The sequence below is a fragment of the Carcharodon carcharias genome, chromosome 14, assembly GCF_017639515.1.
Source record: "Carcharodon carcharias isolate sCarCar2 chromosome 14, sCarCar2.pri, whole genome shotgun sequence".
In the NCBI taxonomy this organism is placed as follows: Eukaryota; Metazoa; Chordata; class Chondrichthyes; order Lamniformes; family Lamnidae; genus Carcharodon; species Carcharodon carcharias.
The window spans coordinates 68,021,011-68,046,184 of NC_054480.1; the positions used below are offsets into that span (position 1 = coordinate 68,021,011).

General features: G+C 42.7%; 1 protein-coding gene across 1 annotated transcript in view; it reads left to right on the plus strand.

Annotated features, from left to right (window-relative positions):
• Positions 1-220: 220 nt before the first annotated feature.
• The window catches only part of LOC121287540 (cadherin-22-like), a 764,370-nt gene continuing 739,416 nt past the window's right edge, over positions 221-25,174 (plus strand). The window contains exons 1-3 of the mRNA XM_041205473.1: positions 221-334; positions 1,200-1,205; positions 3,140-3,283. Of these exons, the coding sequence (XP_041061407.1) occupies positions 221-334; positions 1,200-1,205; positions 3,140-3,283 (264 nt within the window). The remainder of the gene's footprint in view (positions 335-1,199; positions 1,206-3,139; positions 3,284-25,174) is intronic.

A 25,174-nucleotide genomic window follows, 5' to 3' on the forward strand; every position in this document is an offset into this window, starting at 1 on the left:
GAAGTTGAAAAGGAAGGCAGGCAAAAAACAATGGAAGAATAGATTATTGGATGTACTGTCAGTGAATTAAAGAGAATATTGAGGAGGCGATGGGGGTCTCAGCTGCTGCCTGGAGAGCCAGCTAGACCCCACATTGTCTCTTTTCAGGAAGGACTGTCGCATATTGTACTATTCAGGCACTTAAGAGGCTACCGGCTGAACCTCGCGGGGATCAAGGACAATGGGAGTAGAAGTCCTGCCCACTGAGAGCTGCCGGCAGTGCCGCTGGAGAGACAGTGGCTGCCGTCGGTACAACACCTACCTGAGGGCTCAGTTGCTAGATCCCAGGCCAGAGGTGAGTAATGGGCAGGAGGGGGGATCATGCAGTGAGGGTTGTGGGGAAGGGGTTCAGCAGCAAGAGCAGGGAAGTAGTTCTCAGTGGCCTCCCCACATACCAATGTCAGGTTCCTCAATCAGGCACTGAATGCCTTTGAATGAGGGACCCCCACCCTGGGAGACAGCAAGTAAATATGGCAGGGATTGTTTTTTGTGCCTCTTGCAAGGCAAGCTCCCTCGCCCGCTGCTGGGTTAATGCCAGTGACGACAGGATGAGGGCCTTCAATGGCCAATTAATGCCCACTTAAGGTCCACAATTGGCAGTGAGGTGGAAAGAACATCCACAGGTCTGTTTTGTCTTGGAATCGGGATGGAGATTCTTCATAGTGATGTAATGACAGTCTATCATGGTACAATACAGCCTGCTCTCTTCAAACAATCTGGAGTAGTAATCAATGACTATGATGAAAACTTTGCCTTTGAACTCAAATAAATTCATTCCTAGGTGCACCCATGCTCTTGTAGGAAAGGTAGATGGTGCAAGTGGTTCTCTCTGCTACTGGTAATTGATTCTTCAATGGAGTGACTGATGCCTGACCACCAAATTGAGTGCTGGACCTTTGCTCTGCATTTCACTATTCCCAAGTGACCTTGATGGATTTTCTGAAGAATGTCGAATCAAAGTGTTTTAGGGATGATGAACCTATCATTAAAAACTAAGAAGTCATCAATGATTGTGAGATGTTTTCTTTATTTGAAGTATTAGTTTAGTGCTGGGTTGGTCAGCGTGTACTCTGGCCACCTGTCTCAGCACTAATTGTTTATTTTCATGCAATCATCATCCTGCTGTTGTGCTTGCTTAATTCCTTGTAATCTCTTTTCAGGGACTGGTAAGTGTTTAGTAATGAGCAAAGTATACGCTTTCACTTTCTCAATAAAATTTAAATCTTAACTCCTTGCATTGGTAAACTTGACAATCCATCCACTGTCGTCTGATACTTCTCTTGAACGTACTCAATAACTGAGTTGTATCTCATGAGCTTCAGTCTAAAGCATTGAATTCTAGGCATTATTTTTGCAATTTCCTTTAGGTTAAGAAGAGTGGCTAAAGGTTTGTGGTCGGTTTCCATTTTAAACCTTAATCCCATGACATAATCAGAGAACTTCTCACAGGCCCATGTGGCGGCTCATGCTTATTTCTCAATGGCTTCTCTGTGTCTGTGAGAGATATTGAGGCATAATAAACTGGTCTTCTTTGTCCATATTTTTGAACTTGAAACAGCACCCAGCCAACCTGTAGACAATGCATCCATTGCTACAATAGCTAGCAACTGTGGATTGTAGTGCGTTAGGATTTTTGGTGAAATTAGGAGATTTTTGATCTTGTCAACAGCATTTTGCTGGTCCACGTTCTGGCACCAGTGGTGATCTTGTCTCAGCAGTTGTCGTAACAGCTTATTAAATTCTTTCAAGTTTGGTAGGGATTTGCTTACTTGATTGACCATCCCAAGGAATCATTACAATTCTGTGATCTTTTTAGGCTGTGGGAAGTCTCTAATCACCATGGTTTTCAGTGGCTTGGCTGTACTTCCCGAAGCTTGCACGATGTGGCCTTAAGAATGTTATCATGGGCTTTGCAAATTCACATTGTCTTTTAATGTCAAACTTGCTTCTTGTAGGACTTTGAGGACTGCTCTCACACAACGGTCATGTCCTTCCTTAGATGAACCATGCATGAGAATGTTGTCCATGTGGTATATTGCACCTTCCGTGCCTTCCAGGGTCTGAGACATCCTTCTTTAGAATATAATGATCAAAGGGGATGATAAAAGTAATGGCCAAACTGGGTTCTTTGCCAAAAGCCATTGTTAGCATCTAATTTGTGAAGAGGGTGCTTTTTGTTAGTTTGGTGAGACTTTCATCCACTGATGCCATCAGCTGGATCTCGCAATCTACTGACTTGTTTAATTGAGTGAAGTCCACACAGATTCTAATTGAACCTTTAGACTTTGGTACTGTGAGCATTCCAGAACATCACTTTGTTGGTATGGTTACAGGAGAGATGGCCCCCATGCTGTAACATGTGTTCAATCTTGCTCTTGACTTTGTCTAAGAATGGGTGATGGACCTGCTTCACTGTGAAGAGACATATAGGCTTAGCTCCCGTCCACAGGGTTATGGGATATTCTGTTTTCAGCTTTCCTAAGTCTGAAAATAGGGATAGAAATTCGTTGCTGAATACCTCACTGGACTATTCATCAGCAATTTCATCAACCGTTTAAATCAGCCTCAGCTGCAAATGTGCTTTTCTGCTCAGTAATGGTAACTCCTGGTTCTGTATTATGTATAGGGGTTCCATAATTTCTTTATCCTTGTATCTTAATCTTGCAAAGTGTTGGCCTTATAAAGCACCTTTCAGGGCCTCAGAACATCCCAAAGTGCTTCATAACCAATTAAGTACTTTTGAAGTGTTGACATTGTTGTAATATATGTGCTGATTGACAATATTATTAGTAGACTGTGCTTCAGTTACACTGTCTTATGGTGTCTCCTGTTACTTTCCCAGGTACCGGGTTAAGGTTGCGGACAAGTAGCTCGAGAAGTGAAAATTACTTGGAAATTTGGAATTTGATTTTCAGTTAACGCCAAGGATTAATGAGACTTTTAAGGATCTGTGTTTTGATGGGCATAGTGCCCAGGTATCGACTCACCTAAACTCATATATGTTGACACGTGACCAGATAAAATGGTCATTCGCACCTCTCTGTGGCTCACATTAGTGGCGTTGTGTGTGCTATGTTACTGCGGAACAAATTCTACCCAGGAGAGTTTACAACATCAAAAATGGAATACGGAGCAAACAAAAGCAAGCTTAGTGGCCCATCAGCGTGTAAGACGTGGCTGGGTGTGGAACCAATTCTTCATTGTGGAGGAGTACACTGGAACAGAACCACTCTACGTTGGAAAGGTGAGCTTAACTTACGTAAAACTATTTTCTGGGGAGAAGTGCCATTTTTCATGAAACAGCTGACTTCTGGCTAAAGGCAGAGCTAGTGATCCCTCTGCAACCTTGCACCTTCATGTAAAATTGTATAACTGCATATATCGGAATAATCTCAAGACATTGTTTAGCAATAGGGTGCTACAAACTAAACAGTATTAGTTTCATAATAGTCATTGCAGGGCACCGTCTGTTGTATTCATTGCAAGCTGTCCCTTCCTCATGTAAAACCGTAAGTTATTTTTAAAATCATTTTTCTCTCCTCTCCTCTACTCTTCTGAAAGTGTTGAGATTAGGGGATCAATTTTAAACCAGCATACCCAGTTGGAAAGTGACAGGATTAAACGCGAAGCTGATTTTGTACTTGTCCCAGTTTCACTTCTCCAGTGGATGATGTAACTGCGTAGGGTGTAAAATGACATTCCACACAATCCCTTGAGTTTCCTGCCTAGTGAGCTAAACGGTTACTAAAGTGCAGTCGGGCCCTTAATCGCTCAGCTGTTCAACATGTATGAGACTCAAAAAGTGTTGGCAATGTATTCAGCCCTGCAGAGCATCATAGCTGAACAAAATCCTATCCACAACCCCACGCACACACACACATGACCCCCTCCACACATATGCACACCCACACACATGCACCCTCCTCAGGCACACACACATGCATGCACATGCCCCCACACATGTACTCCCTCCACACACATGCGCACACACCTCCACACATGCTCCCCCACATGCACACATGCACACCCCCACACATGCATCCCACACACACACGCACACACACCACCCCACACACACATGCAAACACCCCCGCACATGCACCCCACACACACACACGCATGCACACACACACATGCACACACCCCTGCACACGCACCCCACGCACACACATGCACATACCCCCACACATGCACCTCCCACACACACATGCACATGCATCCTCCACACGTGCACATGCACACATGCACCATTTGCAACCCAGACACACACACCCTAACACACACACGCATGCATGCATACATCATGCAACCCCCGAAACACACATCTCAGACACACACACACATGCACACGCATGCCCACACACATGCACCCTGCACCCCCAGACACACACTCCCCTGACACACACTCCCTAACAAACGCACACACGCACACATGCACCATTCACCCCCTACACACACACCTCAGACAGACAGACACACACACACACTCAGAAACACACACACTCAGAAACACACACACACAGAAACACTGGGAAAAACACACACATACACACACACACACACACACACACATATACACACACACACATACACACAGAAACACACACACACAGAAACACACACACACACACAGGCACAGAGAAACACACACACACGAAACACACACGCAGAAACACACACACGCACAGACACATATACACACAGAGAAACACATACACACACACGCACACACACACGCACACACACACACACATACACACACAGAAATGCACACACGTACACGCACACAGCCCTGCATACGCACCCCCCACACACTCATGCACGCACCCCACACACGCACCCCACACACATGCACACATGCAAGCATACACATCCTTATCACACGCAGCACACATATGTGCCATGTAACACCGACACACGCACCCGAGACACACGGACTCCAACACACACACGCACGCACACATGCACCCCCCTACAAATGCATCCCAGACACACACAGAAACACACGGAAACACACACACATACACACACACACACACACACAGAAACACATTCACACAGAGAGACACAGACACAGACACACACACACATGCAGAAACACACACATGCACACATACGCACACACACAGAGACACAGAAATGCACACACGTATGCACACACACACACACATACAGACACAAACACACACACGCATACAGACTCACACAGAGATACAAACACACACATACAGACAAACACACACAGACACACAAACATACACACACAAGGGATACACACAGAGAAACACACACACAGAAACACACACACACGCAGAGAAACACACACATACACACACATACACACACACACCCCAGCAATCACCAGGGTAATGGGGAAAATGAGAACAGTCCTACTGTCAGCTTGAGTAAAGTGAGCTCCACATAGACCACATATTCAATGAGCCAGATGAAGGGGAACCAAGAGGCATTCTTCAATTAAAATCTTTGTAAGGAAAATTATTTAATTCCAACATCTTTGACCTTTCAAATAACGGTCAGGAATACTCCTTTCATGACAATAAACAAAACTTAATTTGATTCTGGAGGCTGAAGACCTTGCACAGAATCAGAGTAATTAGAGACACGAACGGAGAAGCTAACACAAGACAGCTCACAAGAGAAAACTGTTACAATTAGCAGAAAGACTAGAAGAAGATGGCTAAATGGAAGAGTATATCTAGGCATAACAAGGCCAGAAAATTCACCCAGACACATTCTGATATTTCAGGTAGCAAATAGGGCAGTGAAGGAGGCCATTTGCCATTCCAAATATGACCTTTCAGCAGTCGAACTCAGCCTTCTGCAGAAATTAGAATTGTGAGGGATCAACATTATATAGTGCCTTGGCTGCATAATGTTCTACACTGAGAATATTTCAGTGATTTACAAAATGCCTGCCTCAGCCCATCTGCTGCTGATTACCCCTAAACTCGGGTAATTCAACGTACTCCTGACTGGCTTTCCATGTTCTACCCTCCATAAACTTGGCATCATCCTAATTTACAGCAAGTCCTGTTTATCTATCACCCCATTGTATTCACTGACTTACATTTGCTCCCAGTTAAGCAGTGCCTCAGTTTTTGAGAATTCTTATCTGTTTCAAATCCCACAATGGCCTGGCTCTGTAATCTTGTCCAACGTGACAACTGTCGAAATATCTGTGCTCCTTTAATTCTGGCCTTTCAAGCATCCCTGATTTTAATCGTTCCACAATTGGTGACCGTGCCTTCGGCTGCTGGGCTCTAAACTCTGGAATTCCCTCCCTAAACTTTCATTTCCTTCCCTCACTTTCCTTCTTAAAATCTACCTCTTTGACCAAACCATAGATAATCTGCCCTGTTTTTCCATATTTGGTTTGACAGCGTATGTTAAACGCATTATGTAAAGGCAAGTTGTTGTATTGCTAGTATGATGACATTGTTAATTGTATATCAATTGTGATAAACTATATACAGATGGAGGGCATTGATATGATTGCTACCTGAGCACGTATAAAAATACACTCTTTATATGACACAGCACACAGTATCGTAAAACTGGGAGATGGTTGAGGAGATAATGGGTGGAATTTTCCCAAACTTGCACTAAGTGCACTAGTGGGTGTGAAAAAAAATGTCTCACCTACTGGCCGCAATAGCAGACTTTTATGCAGTATCACCCTTTCCCGCCTCGTAAACTGTGGGGAAACGGGAAACATGCCAGATCACTGTGGCCGGCCCCCAATTTTCCCACCATGCCATTACCTTGTCACATCCTCACTCAGGGAGCCATATTTAAACAGCAGCAATGTACGCACTTTTCAATGCTTCCAACCCAGGACTGCTCTGGTGAAGACATGGCCCCAAAAGCCATGAAGACTGCAGCCCCTGATTCAGTGATGCATCCCTGGGACACCTTTTGGGCACTGTGGAGGCCCACTGCGGTGTCCTTTACCCCTACCATGGCTACTATAGGCCCATCTGTCTCACCACTCTGGCTAGGGAGGCAGTAGCGGAGGTGCTCAGCGCCAATGCTGCACACAAGAGGTCGGCCATCCAGTGCAGAAAAGGGATGAATGATCTTATCCGTGCCACCAGGGTAAGTCAACCATCTCATTGCTCTCAACTCACACACTCACAAGTCCATCACACGGTCACTGACATCTCACTCACTTCCAGCTCAAGGAACATCACAACTCTCACACACACCCTCACATCTTCATCTGGCTTCACCTCCTCTGGAAATTGCCTCCTCAACCTGTCCATGGCTCCACTCAGCGCATACACACACCTGGCATCCTTCTCATTTGGCCTCGCATGTATCGTGCTCACACTCTCTCCACTTATCTTTGTGTGTGATCTTGTCCTGCATTATCACTGGGAGTGGAGTGCCAGACATCAAGGTCCTCAGTCCATTCTAGAGTCACATGTTGGAGCTGGCCGGAAAGGACGTGGACCACTCCTGTGGCAATGGTGAGGTCAGCCACAAGCATCCACGTGAGGATCCTGCACTACATCATCCTTCTCTAAACACTATACTTAGTCCAGTGTCCTGTGTGTTCCATGACTGTCAAGCACCAATAATCTCCACTTTCTCTCCTTGGCACATCTGCCACGTTGCCCTCAGGCAGCCTTGACCCTGACCCCAGCGCTGAGAGCACCTTGGATGAGGAGTTGTGGGCAGCACCGTTGAAGTCCTGCCACAGCTCTCACCCACACCCTCCACCAGCGCAGTGACACACATATCGGTGGGATCTCGATGTAGAGCAGCTTCGAGATCACAATCTGGTCCACAGCAGGTGGAGGCAGGGACATCCAAGTTCACCGGCACTCGGAGGACTGCTAGAGGCATGGAATCTGCTAAGTTCGAGTGAGATGATGAGTCTCTGGACTCAGTCCTCAATCAGTTGTTGCAGCTGCAAAGCCAATCACGGGAACATCAGGAAGTGATCTTTGGTGCACCCCTCAGATTGCAAGGGATGATGGAGAAGTCTGTCTGCCTTTAGTCTGAGATGATAGCGCCAGGATGCCAACGTTGCGAGGTCAACACTGGCAGGATGGCAGCCACCATGGAGACTTCATTCGAGGACATTAGTCCAGCACTGCTGCGTGGGTTGAACTCCATCACTAACACCATAGCTGAAATCCAACGGATGCACTTATGGGTGGAGGCTTGCGAGATCCTACACAGGTCACCAGTGTAGTGCACTTCATGGCTGTCCAAAACTCCGCCCACCTCCGTCCCACTCCACTTGACCAATTGGCGGCAACTTCGGCTATTGGACTGCGTGCTGTGCTCTCAGCTTAGGCACAGATATTCTCCTAAACCGCATTGCAAGGCTGTGTTGTTAGTTTGAACCATAATGGACACTGGTTCAACCTTAATAAAGTCAGTGCAAGGAGCTGTGAGCACCTCCACCAGTGACTGCACCATGGCCACCTTTCACAAGGGGATTCTACAACTTGCCCAGTTGTCCAATTCTTCTGCAGCTTCCTAAAACACACATTAATTCGCAAGCTGTGTGCGAGGGGTGAAAAGTTCTGGAGCATTTGGTGTCACATTCATGCTTTTGCATTGCTTGAGTGGGCAGAAATGCTTCAGAGGCCCGACTCCAGGCATGTCAACGGAGCAGCTGCTGAATGATCTCAGCTGCGGAAGAATGCTCACTTTTGACAAGCTTTTCCAAGTGCATGGCCACTTCCCTCAGCCTGCTCCCGCCCAACACAGCACTCCTATCCCTGAACCCACCCCTCGCCCCCGGTATGTGTTTGTGTACTTCTTTCAGCTGGTGCTACCTTGCCCCCCCTCCCCCCACCCAACCCTACTTGCACTGGAGCCCTTAACCAGCACCACACTGAAAGCCAGCTGGGAAAAGGCAACTTGCCTGTGCCCCTGCTGAATGCACGGCGCCTCTTCCTTGATACCCTGCGGGCAATACTCATGAGCGCTGCGCAAGGTTGTGCGCACTCACCTCCAAATGCCCCTCGAAGTTCAGCTTGTCAGATGCACACCTTTTAAAGGCAGTCGTAACTCATGCCGTTCTGAAGCCATGCCGGCATGGGAGGTAAATTTGACATGGGGGATAATTCTCGTCTGCTGCCATAATGATGAGATGCAAATGCATTGAAATTAAGTTCCCAATGTTGGATGATGGGAAACACAGTCTGCCATTGACAGGTGGAGCAGACAATTGCAAACTGGTTTCATAATGCCATAAAACCTATTTTTGGCCTTCTTGCCATACGGTCTGCTCAGGCCCGCCTTGACGCCCATTGCAAACAGGAGCTTAAAATTTCAGCCAATGTTTCACTTTGTGACGACATCTAAACTAACTAAAGTTTGGCTGTGGTTTCATCCTTTACCAACTGGCTATCAGGATTTTAACAGACATTATCTTGTTGCTATTGCAGAACCATATTCACTCAAATTCATTGAAAGTAAACCTTGATACTATAGAGTGCTTGGGGCAAGAGGAGCTACCAAAGAAAGCTTGATCACCTTATGTCGATTATGACCCACGTTTTCTAGCTGTGATGAATATTGAGCTCTGCAAATGGAAATGATTTCTGGCGATGTTAGTGTAACTCGTGGTAGATAAGACCACAGCCTCGAATTTGACACTTTTTGATTCTAATGGATCATTTTCACAGTCCAGAATTGGAGAGTATGGTGATTTGAAAATCATACAGAGTTGCAGAACTCTTTCTGAAGTGGCTTTATCCTGTACCATTTCTTTAAAACTGCAATCGTGTATTCAATTCCTGATTTCTCCAGTTCAAAATACCTTGGATTCTCCACCAGCTAGACTATCTCTGAGTTTTCCCATCCTCACACCACTTCACTGGCTAAGCCTGAAAAAATGTCACACTATCAATCAGCCCAGGGGAGAGTGAGGGTAAAGAGGAGAATGAAATAAAATTATATCTCTTTATACTGGTCTCAGGGAAACTTAATACACTGATCATTGCATTTTAAAAAGTTCCATTGCAGATCTCTCACTGATCTTCACACTGACCTATGTCATAGTCTGCTTCATACAGTATTATGATAAAAACATTTTAAAAATATTTATCATTCATTTGTATATGATTTAGTCAATTTAATTTTAATTTGTTTTTAGCTCACATATTACGAGACTTAAACAAATCCTAATGTGACAGCAATCACTGGACTTAAATGTAGACTTATGACTTTATTCATATCTCATTTCCCCTTATTCTACCATTCCTTAATTTCTCCTTTCTCTTTCTGCTCCATTAGTTTGCTTCTATTCATTCTAACTGGTACATCCTATCGTTTCTGCTCCCTATGCACTACTTAGTTTTTCTTTACTTTCTTCATAGATTGCTGGCAGATCCACAAGGTATCAATTCACCTCTTCTGCAGAGACAGAAGCTTCATCAGTAAAACTTGCCACTCATAATGAAAGCTGGCTCAAAAGGCCATTTCGATCAGTTGTGTGAATGCTGAAATTTGAGAGATTTGCATAATAATATTTAATAATGTAACCAGCCAAGCCGCACTGACCTTTTTTATTGTTCTGACGATAAATATTTACCCACCTGTGAAGTGGTTCCCACTACCACCCAGCGGTATCCCCTCATACAATAGACTTACTAATGAATGGACTACGTTTGCTAAACAACAAAGCATGGAAATCTGCTGAGTCACCTTATTTTGATGCCAGTCCCCAATTCATGGTTACATTCGACAACTCACGTGGAGTTCAGTAAGAGTTAATATTTTGCAGATTTCCACTCTACAATATTTTCTCGTTTACTAGTCTACTAGATCAGGACAATAATTCAATGAATATATTATGCAAGAAATAAACAATTGACTCCCATATCCTCCTTACATGGCTACACCTATAATTGCCAATGAATCCCCTTCAATTGGTGCTACTGTTTATTTTGTCACAGTTGTCTTTACAATAAACATCATTTTAGGGTTTTGTATTGCACATCAGATCATGACAAAATGTTGCCGCTGATTCTGGCTAGAACAACATTGTGAACTTTCTCACTTTATTCACCAAGAACCTTTCATTGGAATCTTTAGACATGCTATCCAAGCTCCTCTATTTTAATATTTCTGAAGTGACAATATACATTGTTGTGTTAAGTTACACGTAAAGCTGGAAAGTTGTCTTGGCATGATCTCAAACCATTTTGATGCATGTAAATCAACTTATTTTGAGAGATAGAGAGAATTGAACACCTTTTTGCAAATATGATATCCGAACGGATGCCAGGCAGATTAATGCTAAGCCTCATAAGAATATAACATAAGAAATAGGAGCAGGAAAAGGCCATTCGGCCCCTGAAGCCTGCCCTACTTAACTGCCCCAGGCCTCAACTTCTCTTTCATGCCAGCTCCTCCTAGCCCTCAACTCCCCGGTATTTCAAAAATCTATCTAGCTCCTATTTAAATACTTTCAGTGATGTAGCTTCCACAAATCTCTGGGATAGAGAATTCCAGACATTCACTACCCCTGAGAGAAGAAATTCCTTTGCATCTCAGTTTTAAATCAGTGTCGCTTTATTCCTTAACTATGTCCCCTAGTTCAAGATTCCCCCACTAGTGGAAACATCTTCTCAGCATCTACCCTGTCAAACCCACTCAGAATCATGTACATTTCAATAAGATCACCCCTCATTCTTCTAAACTCTAATGAACAAAAGCCTAACCTGTTTAGCCATTCTTGATAAGTCCTTCAGCTCAGGAATAAGCCTCATGAATCTCTTTTGAACTGCCTCCAATGCCAGTGTATCCTTTTCTTAAATACAGGGACCAAAACTGTACACAGTAGTCCTGGTATGACCTCACTAACACCCTGTACAGTTGTAGCAAGACTAATCTATTTTGAAACTCCAACCCCTCAGCAACGCAGGCTAAAATTCAATTTCCCTTCTTAATTACTTGCTGCATCTGCATGCTAATCTTTTGCGTTTCATGCACAAGAACACCCAGATCCCTCTGTGCTGCACTCTTTTGGAGTCTCTCTCCATTTAAATAATAGTCTGCCTTTTGATTCTTCCTACCAAAGTGCATGACCTCACACTTTCTTACATTAAAGTTCATCCATCAAGTTTTTGCCTACTCACTCAACCTACCTATGTTCACTTGCAGATTCCTTATGTCCTCAACACAACTTGGCCTCCCACCTATTTTTGTATCGTCAGCAAATTTGGATACATTACACTCTGCCCCCTCCTCCAAGTCATTAATATAGATAATAAATAATTGAGGCCCTAGGACTGATCCTTGTTACATCTTTCCAACCTGACAAAGACCCATTAATCCTGACTCTCTGTCTTCTGTGTGTTACCCAATCCACAGTCCATGCGAATACATTACCCCCAATATCATGAGCTCCTATCTTGTGCAATAACTTTTTATGTGGCATCTTACTGAATGCCTTCTGAAAATCCAAATACGCTATGTCTACCGGTTCCCCTTTATCGATTCTGCTTGTTGTACCCTCAAAGAATCTAGCAAATTTGTCAAACATGGTTTTCCTTTCACAAAACCACGTTGACTCTGTTTGATTGCATTAAGCTTTTCTAATTGTCCTGAAATGGACTCTAGAATTTTCCCAATGACAGACATTAGGCTGACTAGCCTATAGTTTCCTGCTTCTTGTCTCCCTCCCTTCTTGAACAGGGGTGTCATATTAACAGTTTTCCAATCCACTGGAACCCTCCCGGAATGTAGTGAGTTCTGGAATATTTCGACCATGCCTCCACTATCTCTGCAGCCACTCCTTTTAAACTCTTGGATGCAGGCCATCAGGTCCTGGTGACTTGTTTGCCTTTAGTCCCATTAGTTTGTCAGATATTTTGTCCCTCATGATAGAGACTGTTCCAAGATCTTTCCTCCCATTAGCTCCTTGCTCATCTGATATCTTTGGTATGTTTATAGTGTCCTCCACCGTGAAGACCGATACAAAATACTGGTATAAATTATCTCCCTGTTCCCCATTATCAATTCTCCAGTCACACCCTCCAAGGGTCCCACAATCACTTTAGCCACTCTCTTTCAATTTATATGCCTATAGAAGCTCTTGCTGCTCGTTTTTATATTTCTTGCCAATTTATTTTCATAATCAATTTTCTGCCTCTTTATTAGCTTTTTAGTCGTCTGCTGCTAGTTCCTAAAAAAATCCCAATCCTCTGGTCTATCACTAGGTTTTGCCGCTTTGTATGCTTTAGTTTTTGATTGGATACTCTCCTTCACTGCCTTTGCTAACCACGGGTGGGTCATCCTTCTCATCAAGTCCTTCTTTTTAACCTGTATACATTTTTGCTGAGTGTTATTAAATATCTGCTTAAATGTCTGCCACTGCCCATCCACTAACCTTCCCCTTAATCTATTTTCCCAGCCCACTTGAGACAACTCTTTTTTTCATACCGCTGTAATTGCCCTTATTTAAGTTGAGGACACTGGTTTGAGACCTGAGTTGCTCGCCCTCAAACTGAATTTGAAATTCTACAATGTTGTGATTGCTACCCCCTAGAGGATCCTTAACTATGATATCTCTTCTTAATCCTTCATTACACATTACTAGATCTAAAATAGCCTGTTCCTGGGTAGGTTCTACAACATATTGCTCCAAGAAATAATTCCTGATGGACTCTACAAATTTGTCTTCCATGTTACCCCTGCCAAACTGATTTGTCCAGTCAATATGCAGATTAAATCACCCATGACAATTGTAGCACCCTTTTTACACGTGCCCATTATTTCCCAATTTATACTTTGCCCTACAGTGAGGCAACTCTTTGGGGGCCTATAGGTGATTCCCACCCATGACTTCTTCCCCTTGCTATTCCTTATATCCACCCAAAATGATTCACATCACAATATATTGCACCAAATCATTACTGACCACCGCACTGATACCTTCCTTTATTAACAAAGCTACCCCACCTCCTTTTCCTTTTGGCCTATTTTTCTGGAATGTCAAATACCCTTGAATATTGAGTTCCCAGTCTTTGTCACCCTGCAACCACGTCTCTCTAATAGCTATCAAATCATATTTGTTTACTTCTATTTGTGCCGTCAACTCATCTATCATGTTACAAATGCTGTGTACATTCAGATAAAGAGCCTTAAGCTTTGGCTTTTTACCATTATTATTGATTCTGGTTCTAATTTCTACTGCACTTTTCTGCTTATATTTTTTGTCCCTTCCTGTCACAGTTTGATTATCATTCACTTCTTTACTACTCTGCGCCTCTGCTTTGTCATTTCTTTTTGACTTTGTAATCTTTTCTTCAGTTGAAACCTCCCTCCCCAGTAATTAGTTTAAAGTCCTATCTACAAACCTAGTTATATGATTTGCCAGGACACTGGTCCCAGCATGGTTCAAATGAAGCCTTCCCCAGTACTGGTGCCAGTGCCCCATGAATCAGAACCCATTTCCCTCACACCAATCTTTGAGCCACACATTTACCTTTCTAATATTTTTTACCCTTTGCCAATTTGCACATGGCTCAGGTAGTAATCTGAAGATTATTGCCTTTGTGGTTCTGCTTTTCAATTTAGCCCCGAGCTGCTCATAATCCCTCAGCAGAACTTCTTTCCTAGTCCTACCTATGTCATTGGTACCTACATGGACCACGACAACTGGATTCTCACCCTCCCACTCCAAATTCCTCTCCAGCCCAGAGGAGTTGTCCTTAACCTTGGCACCAGGGACTCTCTGTCTCTGCTGCAGAGAATAGTATCTATCCCCCTAACTATGCTATCCACTATTACTACTACATTTCTTATTTCTACCCCCACTTGAATGGCGCTCTATACCACAGTGCTGTGGTCAGTTCACTTATCCTCCCTGCAGTCTGTGCCCTTGTCCACACCAGGAGCAAGATCCTTGTCCCCATTGGACAAGGGCACTGGCTGAGGGTCCTCTAAAACTAAATTCTGGATCCCCATACCTGCCTCACTCACAGTCATATCCTCCTGCCCCTGACCACGGTCCAAATTTGATGTAATTAATCTAAGGGGTGTGACTGTCTCCTGAAAAACAGTGTGCAGGTAATTCTCCCCCTCCCTAATGTGTTGCAGTGTCTGCAGTAGGACTCCAGCTCATCAACTCTGAGCTGAAGTTCCTTGAGCAACCAACACTTGCTGCAAATGTGGTCACTGTGGATCGCACCAGCGTCCACCAGCATTCCGCATACTACAGCTGCAACACATTGCCTGCCCAGCCATCTCAGTTCTATTTAATTTATTAATAATATTTTTAAAGTGAATTTCTTAACTGTACTCTTCAGCTGTAATAACGTCTCCTGATTTAAACCACTTGGCCAATCAAAAGAGATCCAGAAGAGATACCCACCAATTAACTACCTGTTTTCCTTTGACATAACACTTCAGCTCTGGCAGCTAGAAACAAGTTGAAGGATATCTCTGCTGCTGGTTCTTATCTCCTGCTGCTGCTGCCCTTCTCACACAAGTCCGTTTCTCTGTGTGCTGGGCCTCACTCTCTGCTGCCCATTTTTATCTCCTGTCGCTGCTGCCCTTCTCACACAGGTCCACTTTCCATGTGCCCGGCCTCCCTCTCTGCCACCGGTTTTTATCTCCTGCCGCTGCTGCCCTTCTTATGCAGGTCCGCTGTCCGTGTTCAATGCCACTCTGAGGTGGCAGCGTGGAAGTATGAGAGTAGCTTTTCTTTTATTTATTCTTTCATGTGATGTGGGCATCATTGGCAAGGCCAGCATTTGTTGCCCGTCCCTAATTGCTGTTGAATTAAATGGCTTGCCAAGCCATTTCAGAAGGCAGTTAAGGATTGACCACATTGCTGTGGCAATGTAGGCTGAACTAGGTAAGGATGGAAGATTTCCATCCCCAATAGACATTAGTGAAACAATTGAATTTTTATGACAATTGATGATAGTTTTGTGGTCACGATCATGATTACTGAGACTAGATTTATATTCCAGAATTATTAATTGAGTTTAAATTCCATCAGTTGCCATGGTGGGATTTGAACCATGTCCCCAGGGCATTAGCTTTGGGGCTACTAGTTCAATAACATTAGCACCATTCGACGGTCACCCCCTAAGTAAGAATGACTTTCCCTTTGATGACTCATGTGAGAAAGGGCCATAATGGGCATGACTTTCTTTGCTATTGCCCCCACACATGTCATGGAAATGCGCGACTCCTGCTTGCAATGTCATGGTTGAGTCTGTAGGATTGTCAGGACAAATTCCATTGATCCAAATCCCCATGATCCATGGTTGAGATTATGGAATTGTAAGGATAAATTCCCATAACCTATGGTTTAGACTTTGGGATTGTCAGGACATATCCCCATTATCTATGGTTGAGATTATGGGGTTGTCAAAGCAAATCCCTATATCCATCAGCCCATCATGCAACATATTGGTGCTCCAGCACACTGCTGTTGTTTTGCCACAACTCACAACAGTATATATTTTAGCACATGTCTCAATGACATTAAATTCGGGAACCTTGGGTAGATCACAAGGTGGAATATTCTAAACAGTTCTTCAATCTAACCTCATTTGAAACCTATATGCCAAGAAAAGCTAGTACTGGTACAAAAATCTGATGCCTCTTTACATGCATATCATTTCCAGGACTTATACATTTTTGTACAGAAGCTATATTTCTGATATATGAATGCTACCCAACTGTGAATTGGTAATATTTTCCAGCCCTTGGATCAAATATTGTTCCCCATGATTTCGCCTGGTATGACGTCAATCTTAAGTTACTTGGAAGACAGAAACCATTTGTGCCCCGTTGTGCTATCCCATTCCTGCAAAAAAAAAAGGATCCCCTCATTCAATCATCACCCAATTTCCGACGTTTTTTTTCATGCAATGATTCTGACTTTTAAGATTCTTTATTCTTTCATGGGATGTGGGCATTACTGGCAAGGCCAGCATTTGTTGCCCATTCCCAATTGCCCGTGAACTGAGTCGCTTGCTAGGCCATTGTGCAGGGCAGTTAAGATTCATCCACATTGCTGTGGGGTCTGGAGTCACATGTAGGCCAGACCAGGTAAGAACAGCAGATTTCCTCCCCTCAAGGACATTAGTGAATCAGATGGGTTTTTAAAACAATCAGTGATGGTTTTCATGGTCACCATTACTAAAATTAGCCTTTTAATCCCAGATTTAGTAACTGAATTTAAATTCCACCAGCTGCTGCAGATTACTGGACAAGTGAAATTGCCGCTATGCCACCATCTCTAATTTACTGTTGAGTACAGGCTCATTGGAGACAGAAATCCTTCAATATAAAAGCAAAATACTGCGGATGCTGGAAATCTGAAAGAGAAACAGAACATGCTGGAAAAACTCAGCAGGTATGACAGCATCTCTGGAGAGAAAAACAGAGGTAACGTTTTGAGTTCATATCACCCTTCTTCAGAGCAGAAATCTTTCAATATTTTACTCACCTGCCCATTTTTCTCTCAGTGGACACTGATGGGCTATTCAGCTATAGCACCACCACAGGCACATTTAAATCATCTGGTCAGAAATGTGCTCATTTCCATCAGTAATGTTAATTCCTCTTTTATTTGAAAGCTCTTTTGTGCTAAAAGAAATAAAGTGATTATCAAATGATAGAAATTTAAGCAATTTAATGAATAATACACCAGAACTGGCTGTAGCACTAAAGGATTTGATTAAACTCCAGAGCAACTATTGCAATGAATGCGATCCAAAGTCTAATCATTATGTAATATGCTCTAACTGTGGTTTGCTTCCTGCTAACAGCACTTTCATCTCCAAAAGCATCAATTCTATAGAGTGTTTAACACAGTTCACTGGGGCATCTGGCTTAGTTGTCACCCTCATCTGCAGCTATTGCACACAACTGGATGCATAGCTTTGCTGGGGTTTGGATAGGAAGGGAGGGAGGCTGATTCTTCCAAATCTGCACAGTCTAACAATCTACATTATGAGTCAGATATCCAGTCATCATGACTGATTCAAGCCTTTTGTTACAGCCAGGGGAGGGAGGCAAAAGTGAACTCGTTTATTTTCACATCGTCTGTCCCTAAGCAGAGGTGTTTTAATTTTTAAAAATAGGCTGTGCTGTGTTGCCCTAAACCATCTGCTCATTAAGTCTTTTTTTTGAAGTGACTCACAGTAAACTCTCTTTAGGTTCAAATCATAAGTATAGTTTATTCACACATTCAAGCCCGGGGAATGTTCACAACTTCATAGATACACACAAGCAGGCAATGTGAAGTTAGGAAAGAGGATTTTTTATAACTATCAATAACTTTTAAAGAAAAAGCACCACAGGTATGGATATCAGTTCACTTGATTGCCAGAGTCCAGAAAGTCAGAGTCCAGTGAGGGTTCCTTCATGGGGGAACTACAGTTCAGGCAGGTTCAGTTGGGTTCAGCAGGATTTGTAAATTCCTTTAAAGTTGATGGGGAGGTAGCGAGATGACATTGGTATACAGAGACTTGGGGCAGGATTTTCCACATCTGCCTGACACCAGGTTCTTCCAGTCCAGCCAAAAGTCAATGGACGTCTGGCTGGGGCACCACCTCGCCCGCGGTGGGTCCTGCCCACAATGGGGCCTGAAAATCCTGTCCTTGGTCTGCTCAGCTCAGACACAGGCTTTGAGGAGGCTCAGACTTGATGTAGGCTGTTGGTCAGCCTGGAGTCCTGCTCTGATGTTTGAAGGCTGGAGTTTAAACACTAAACTGAGTTGTGAGTCTAGAAAAATATTATTAAAACTATCCAAAGGCCAGATGCTAGGGTCATGTGATGTTGCCCATTATTGAGTCAGTTGCAGGCTAACAAGCAGTTTATATGCCTCTGGTCGAAATTCGTTGTTCACTTTAGGAGATAGATGGTGGCTTTTAGTGCCACTGCAGGTATAATGAGTTTCGATAGAGCTCCCTTTTTTGTAGGTCTAGGCTGGGGAGACAGATCGCCTGCTAGTCCCTGGTTTTGTTGATTGTAATGCATCCTCACAATAAAAGGTGTGTGATTCCACAAGGATGAGGGTTGAGCTTTTGTCCTGTAACTACTGTTGGAAATTTCCAGAAACTTTAGCTAACTTGTGAATCATGTGACCTGTAGCAGCCATCGTTTGGTTAGCAAGGTCCACTTTTTAAATAAGGAAAAAGGTAAGGCTTGATTTAAACAGTTTATAATCTCTTCCATGTCTCAGGGACATGACATGTTCTTAAACAAAATCATTTCCAGGATGTCGGTGTCTCTAGCAAGGAGGCCATCCCTGAGAAGGTGATGGTGAGCTACTGTCTTGACCATTGCAGTTGTTTGATACAACTGAATAGCTTGCTGAGGCATTTGGATGTCAACCGTGTTTGTGTGGTACTGGATTCACATGTAGATCAAATAAAGATGGTAGTCTGCCTTCCTTAAAGGACATTAATGAACTAAGTTATAACCATCAGACAGCTTCATGGTTACTTTTACTGATATCAGCATTTTATTTCCCGGTTTTTTTAATTGAATACATAATTCTCAAACTTCTATTTGAGCACATGTTCTCTGGATGATTTGTCCATGTTTTTGGAATTCTAGTTTGTTAAATTAACCAGCAATTTTACTACCTTGTGATATGGCAGGCCCATTCGCATTTGTGACAAAAAATTCATATGAAAATGTTTGCTGCTAACAAAATGGACTTAGCCGTTATGACAACTGCAGTTGGTAAAACAGAGTTATTTAAAACTTCCAGTGGTAAGCTTTAAACAACTGTCATAACCTATCATTTTAAATGTTATATATGAGATGCAACTCTAAATTCAGGAATCAGACCACCAATTCTCGAGGTTTTACATTAAACTAAATGAAACATTTTATTAATTTACACAGGTTAAAATATATATACACATGTATATACACATGGCTATAAATTACTACTATCATAACTTTAAACAAATTCCCAAACTAATCTCCATTAAGGCAACAGCAACCCATAGACTTAACCAAACACCAGGCAAAGTATTTCACCTTACGAATTAAAAATTAGCTTCTTTTCACTTTGGTTCCTGTTAGCCAGTTGGAGGCTTGCAGCTGCCTTTTGCTCTCACATTGACTCTGCTCTGCACACCCAAAATGTTTGCCTTGTTATACTTACCATGGCCCATTGATAAAATGAGAATTAACATTAAACAATCTCTGAACTAAACTTCCATAATAATAAAACCCCTTTCATAGCACCAATTTTATTCGTAATATAAGCATATTACTTGGTATCTGCTGGATAGGTGTCCGTTTTCACCCTACTTCTGGAATATTCTATACAAAAATGCAATCTCTCTTACAAATCAAAACTAGTACACATCAAAGCACCCAGACTAGCTGGCTTTAATCCAATTAAGACACACCCACAGACTAAACCTCTATTTTAAAAGGAAAATATTTTTCAAAGTATTATATACATTAATAGCTTCATGACAGTATCCGTGTCTGCCCTCTGCAAGACTAAATCAGCTAGTCCTACTTCGTTCCTGCAGAATGGATCCTGGCTTTAGATGTAAACATTTTAAACGCCCTAAAGTTGTTAGCAATCAAGACAACTCCTCTCTCTTTTCAATTTCTTGCTTCAGTCAAAATGAGACAACCACACTTTATAAAGAGCATCAGTCACCATACTGCTTTTCTGTTTTCTCAGTTACAGGCAGACTAGCAACACAACAAAAAACTTGAAAGGGGGTGGGGGTGGGGAGGGGTTGGAATTCCCAGTCACTGTAGCTCTGTCTATATCTCATCAGTTATGTCTGCACAGTCAATGACAGTTATGTGTTTTGATTTTTTTAACATCAACAGGGTACTTTTTCTGTTGATACAAAGTAGTCTTCCGTCTGCATATGCCTTGCAAGGACAGTTTCATCTTGAAGATGACTTCACTGGAGAGACCCAGGACACAAAATTGGGATTGTTTTCACTTATGTTTTGGGTGCCCTAGGGCCACCAAAATGTCATTTACTACATATGTGCATACTTTGGGGTGAATCACATCAAAACCATTATGGAGGCAGTGAATGGCAACTGGACACATACAAAGCAGGGCAGATTGTGATGTCAATTAGCAGATAATGCTGATATGATACCAGTGGCACCATTTTGGATCTACATTTTAGATAATGCTGTCTCTTTACCTTGCACAATTGAACATGTATTCAGTGACAAGAAGGTATACCCCCACCAATGCTTTTTAATGGGATCATCAGCTACTTGCAGGTAAGTTGCTAATTGATTTCATCTGGCTGTTGGTCCAATTCTAATTGGAAAGTTTACATGGAGTGGTGTTGCAGGTACTGAAAGATTTTTTGCTGACTTCAAGAATTCTGCACAAACTAGTTGCTTCCAGACATGGTTGCACTGTTAAGCATTCCCCTTGGAATACAGAATGACTTGGAGAACGAACTGAGAGCATGCAGACCGGGACAAGGTGCTGGAAGAGGGAGGAGGATGAGGGTTCTCAGCAGAGGCAAAATCGTCCATGGTCCTGGTGGAACAATTTTTCTACTCGAACCTCCACAAAAAACAATGCATATTCTGTTATCGTGGTTTAATCTCAGGATACGTTAGCTTCTTACTCTAGAGGAAATCTTGGTAGAAGAAATGGTCTTTTGTTGAAAACACATTTATTTACATTCTAAATATTTTCAAAGTTTAAGTAAGACCAAAACTTGGATGGAATTACTCTCTAAGATGCTTCTCAGCCACCTTCTCTTAGTGAGTGACCTCACTGTGACATAGCTCCTTATGCACATGCTCAGTAGCTATCATTAGAGTTAAGCCTTTACATCGCCCCCATGAATTTTATCACCATATTATTATACACCTATTTCTCTACACCTCTTTGCTGCTTCCCACCGCCACCCTGCCCCCACCCAAAGTATCTTCTCTTAAATGGAAAGGACTGTTTTCGCCAGTCTTCCTGATAAGGTGCAGAGCTCCTTCTGAGGTGGATGGTATAAAGGAAATATCATTTTCCTAATATTACTGTGGGATACTGAAAAAATCTTATGGACTCTGTGTGTGTATGTTTGTGTGTGTGACTAATTTAATTAAACTGAATACAAGTCAGACTGCAAGGTTTAAATCTTCAACGGGATCAGGTGTAAAAACGGGCATTTTGAATGGAGCTGGCTGAGCTAAGATGAGATCCCTGTAGATACAGTATAAATGGAATTTGCATTTGTAGAAAAATTGAGAGGTTATGTGAATTTCAAAGGGACATGACCGGATGTTTCACAACTGGCAAATTTGTAAATAAATCAAAGTTAATAAGTTTATTTTTTCCGATTTTAGCCATAAGGACAAAATGAAAGATTTTTATCTTCTGGGAAAAGTAACTTCTAAAATGAGGTTGAAACAATGGGATTTAGAGATCAAAGAGAAGAAATATATTTAAGGAAAGATTGAAAGCTGTATGTGAGTGGCCATGTAAGATCTCGGAAGGTGGACTGTGTGAAGATGAACTTGTGAAAAAGCAACTTCTAGCCAGCCCAGAGAAATGCTTACTTGTTCCAGAAAGCAAGGTTCCGTTAAAAGCCTTGGATTTCCATTGTTGAACGAGTGACCGACTGACCTCTGTACTGGCCCCTTACAGGCCCCTGTACCAACCCCTGTACCAATCTCTATACCTACTTCTGCACCTACCTCCATACCTACCTCCCCTTAAAGCAGCTGTGGGTGTCTTACAGTAATATTACTGGATGTTTTATAGATTAAGACTCTGTTTGCAATGTTGCCTGAAAAAGAGTGTTTATTTGGGAGTCTAGTTAAGTAGAAATCTTTTGGGAAATGATGTAAGACTAACATTTGCTGTGTAAATGTAATCTTGTGTGTTTAAGTATTCCTTTGTTAATAAATGTTTTAGTCTAATATTTAACATCTACAAAGGTGGTATTTCTGACTTCAGTGCACATACCTTCTCATAATAAATAGAATTTGTGAAATCATTGTGATAGCTTGGCCAATTTTCCCTTTGGGATTTAGTCAGCCTGGCAGTTAACAACTGCCATATCATAGCTATGGGAATCCTGTTGCTCAGAGGTTCATGGGAATTGTCACTCTTGGTTTCCCTCATTTGTAGTTCAGTAGGTATGATGCTCTCTTGAGGTTCAAGGTACTCTGCCCATGTTGTTCATGGTGTTCTGTTCATTGAGATTAGGACAGATCTGTTTGTTCAAATGATACCTGACTGTGTCTTGACCAGATCTCAGTTGCTGTAGCTTCTCAATTACTGCCCCTGCACAGTTCTAGTCTCTGATCCATACCTTCTCTCCCCTGACAAGAATTAGAAGGTCTGGACCCTATGACTCTAGTTAAACGTATGAGATTGATGCACTCGTTGGCTCCTTCCGTATTTCTAGCTTAATGATAGTGTTCCACCATGACTTTTAGTAGTAACATGTGGGGGTAGGAAAACAAATTGGGTCTTTAGCCTGCGGCCCCCCCAGAAGCTCGCATGGAGCAAAGTGTTGAATGATATCTAAGCAGAGTGAGCTCAAAGTTGTCATTCTTTTTCGAGAAGCCTTTGACTCCTCGCTCAGCTTCTCCATTAACCTGACAGTATTTTAGGGAGCTTGCAGCATATACAAATCCACATGACTTTGCGAAGGATTGGAAGCACTTGTTGGCGAATTGTGGTCTATTATCAAAGATGACAATGTCAGGAATGCTATGTGTAGAGAACATTTTCTTCAAGGAGGTAATAACGGCTTCAGGGATGAGGCCATGTAACTATCCAATGGGAATAAAATTCAACCACTAAAAGAAATATATTCTCTTCTAGTCAAACAAATCTATACCAAACTGTTCCCAAGGCCTTGATGGGAAGGAGGAGGACAGGAGTGGCTATTTCTGCTACTGCCTGTGAATGGCACAGCTGATAAAGCTGGAGACCATCTGTTCAATAGAGGCTGAAATCCCTGGCCACTATACAGACTGCTGTACCCTGGCTCAACACTTGGTTATACCAAGATGCCCCTGGTGGATCCTCTGGAGAACTTCCAAGTGGAGTACTACCACTCTTGCATCATATAGAAGGAGTTTGTTAATGACGTTGAAGTGATTCTGTTGTTCAAAATTGAATTGCAGAATTGGGATGCTTGGGGTGTACTGTGGTCATCTGTCCAGACAGTACATGCAACTCTGGATACACTCTTCATCTTGTCTTTGGGCCATATTAAATTTGAGCAACTTCTGGTCTGTTGCCGTAAAGTATTTGATATTCAAGGCTGTGAAGGCTTCATCTTCCACTATGAAGGTTTTGTCTTTGTGTACTGGGTAAGGGGCAGGTTTCCTGGGCAGTGTATTGGCCATAGTGTAATATTTACCCTGAACGTACCTTGTAGTAGCGTTGTAGTGCATGAGTCTAAGCCGGAATCGCTGAATCCTGGGGGGCATCTTTGTGATTTTCTTTGTGTTTAACAACATTAGTAATGGCTTTTGATCAGTCTCAATCTTAAAGTGAAGGCCCAATACATAATCAGTGAATTTCTCACGTGCAAGTCACTGCAAGGGCTTTCTTTCAACCACAGCAAAGCGCTGTTCAGTGTCAGCTAATGACCTGGATCCTTAGTAAACAGGTCTTCTTTTGCCATCACTTTGGACCTGAAGTAGTACTGCTCCCTATCCTATTGCAGATATATCAGCTGCTACAATTGTGGGAAGCTCTGTGTTGTAGTGGACTAGAACCTCAGAGGATGATATTCTTTTAATTTTTTTGAGTGACCGCTGTTGATGCTATGTCCACCACCATGCCTGGTCCTATTAGAAAAGATGTCTGAGGGGTTCATTTATCTGGGTTAAATGAGGCAGGAATTTGCCTAGTTGGTTGGCCATGCCCATAAACCTTTTGGAGCTCTGTTACATTTCCAGGTGACAGGAATTCATTTATTGCTTTTTGCAGGTCTGCAGTAATCCCAGTTGCTTGGATAATGTGCCCTAGGAACATTTGTCACTGAGTGTCAAGCCAGCCTCTTGCAGCATGAGTAAGATTTCCCTGACTTGTTTTTCAGTGTTTCTGTTTTGTTGACCCATGGAACAAGATGCCATCCATGTGGCATATAACATCATTCATGTACTGCAGGATATTGGACATTGTACCTTTGCAATATTC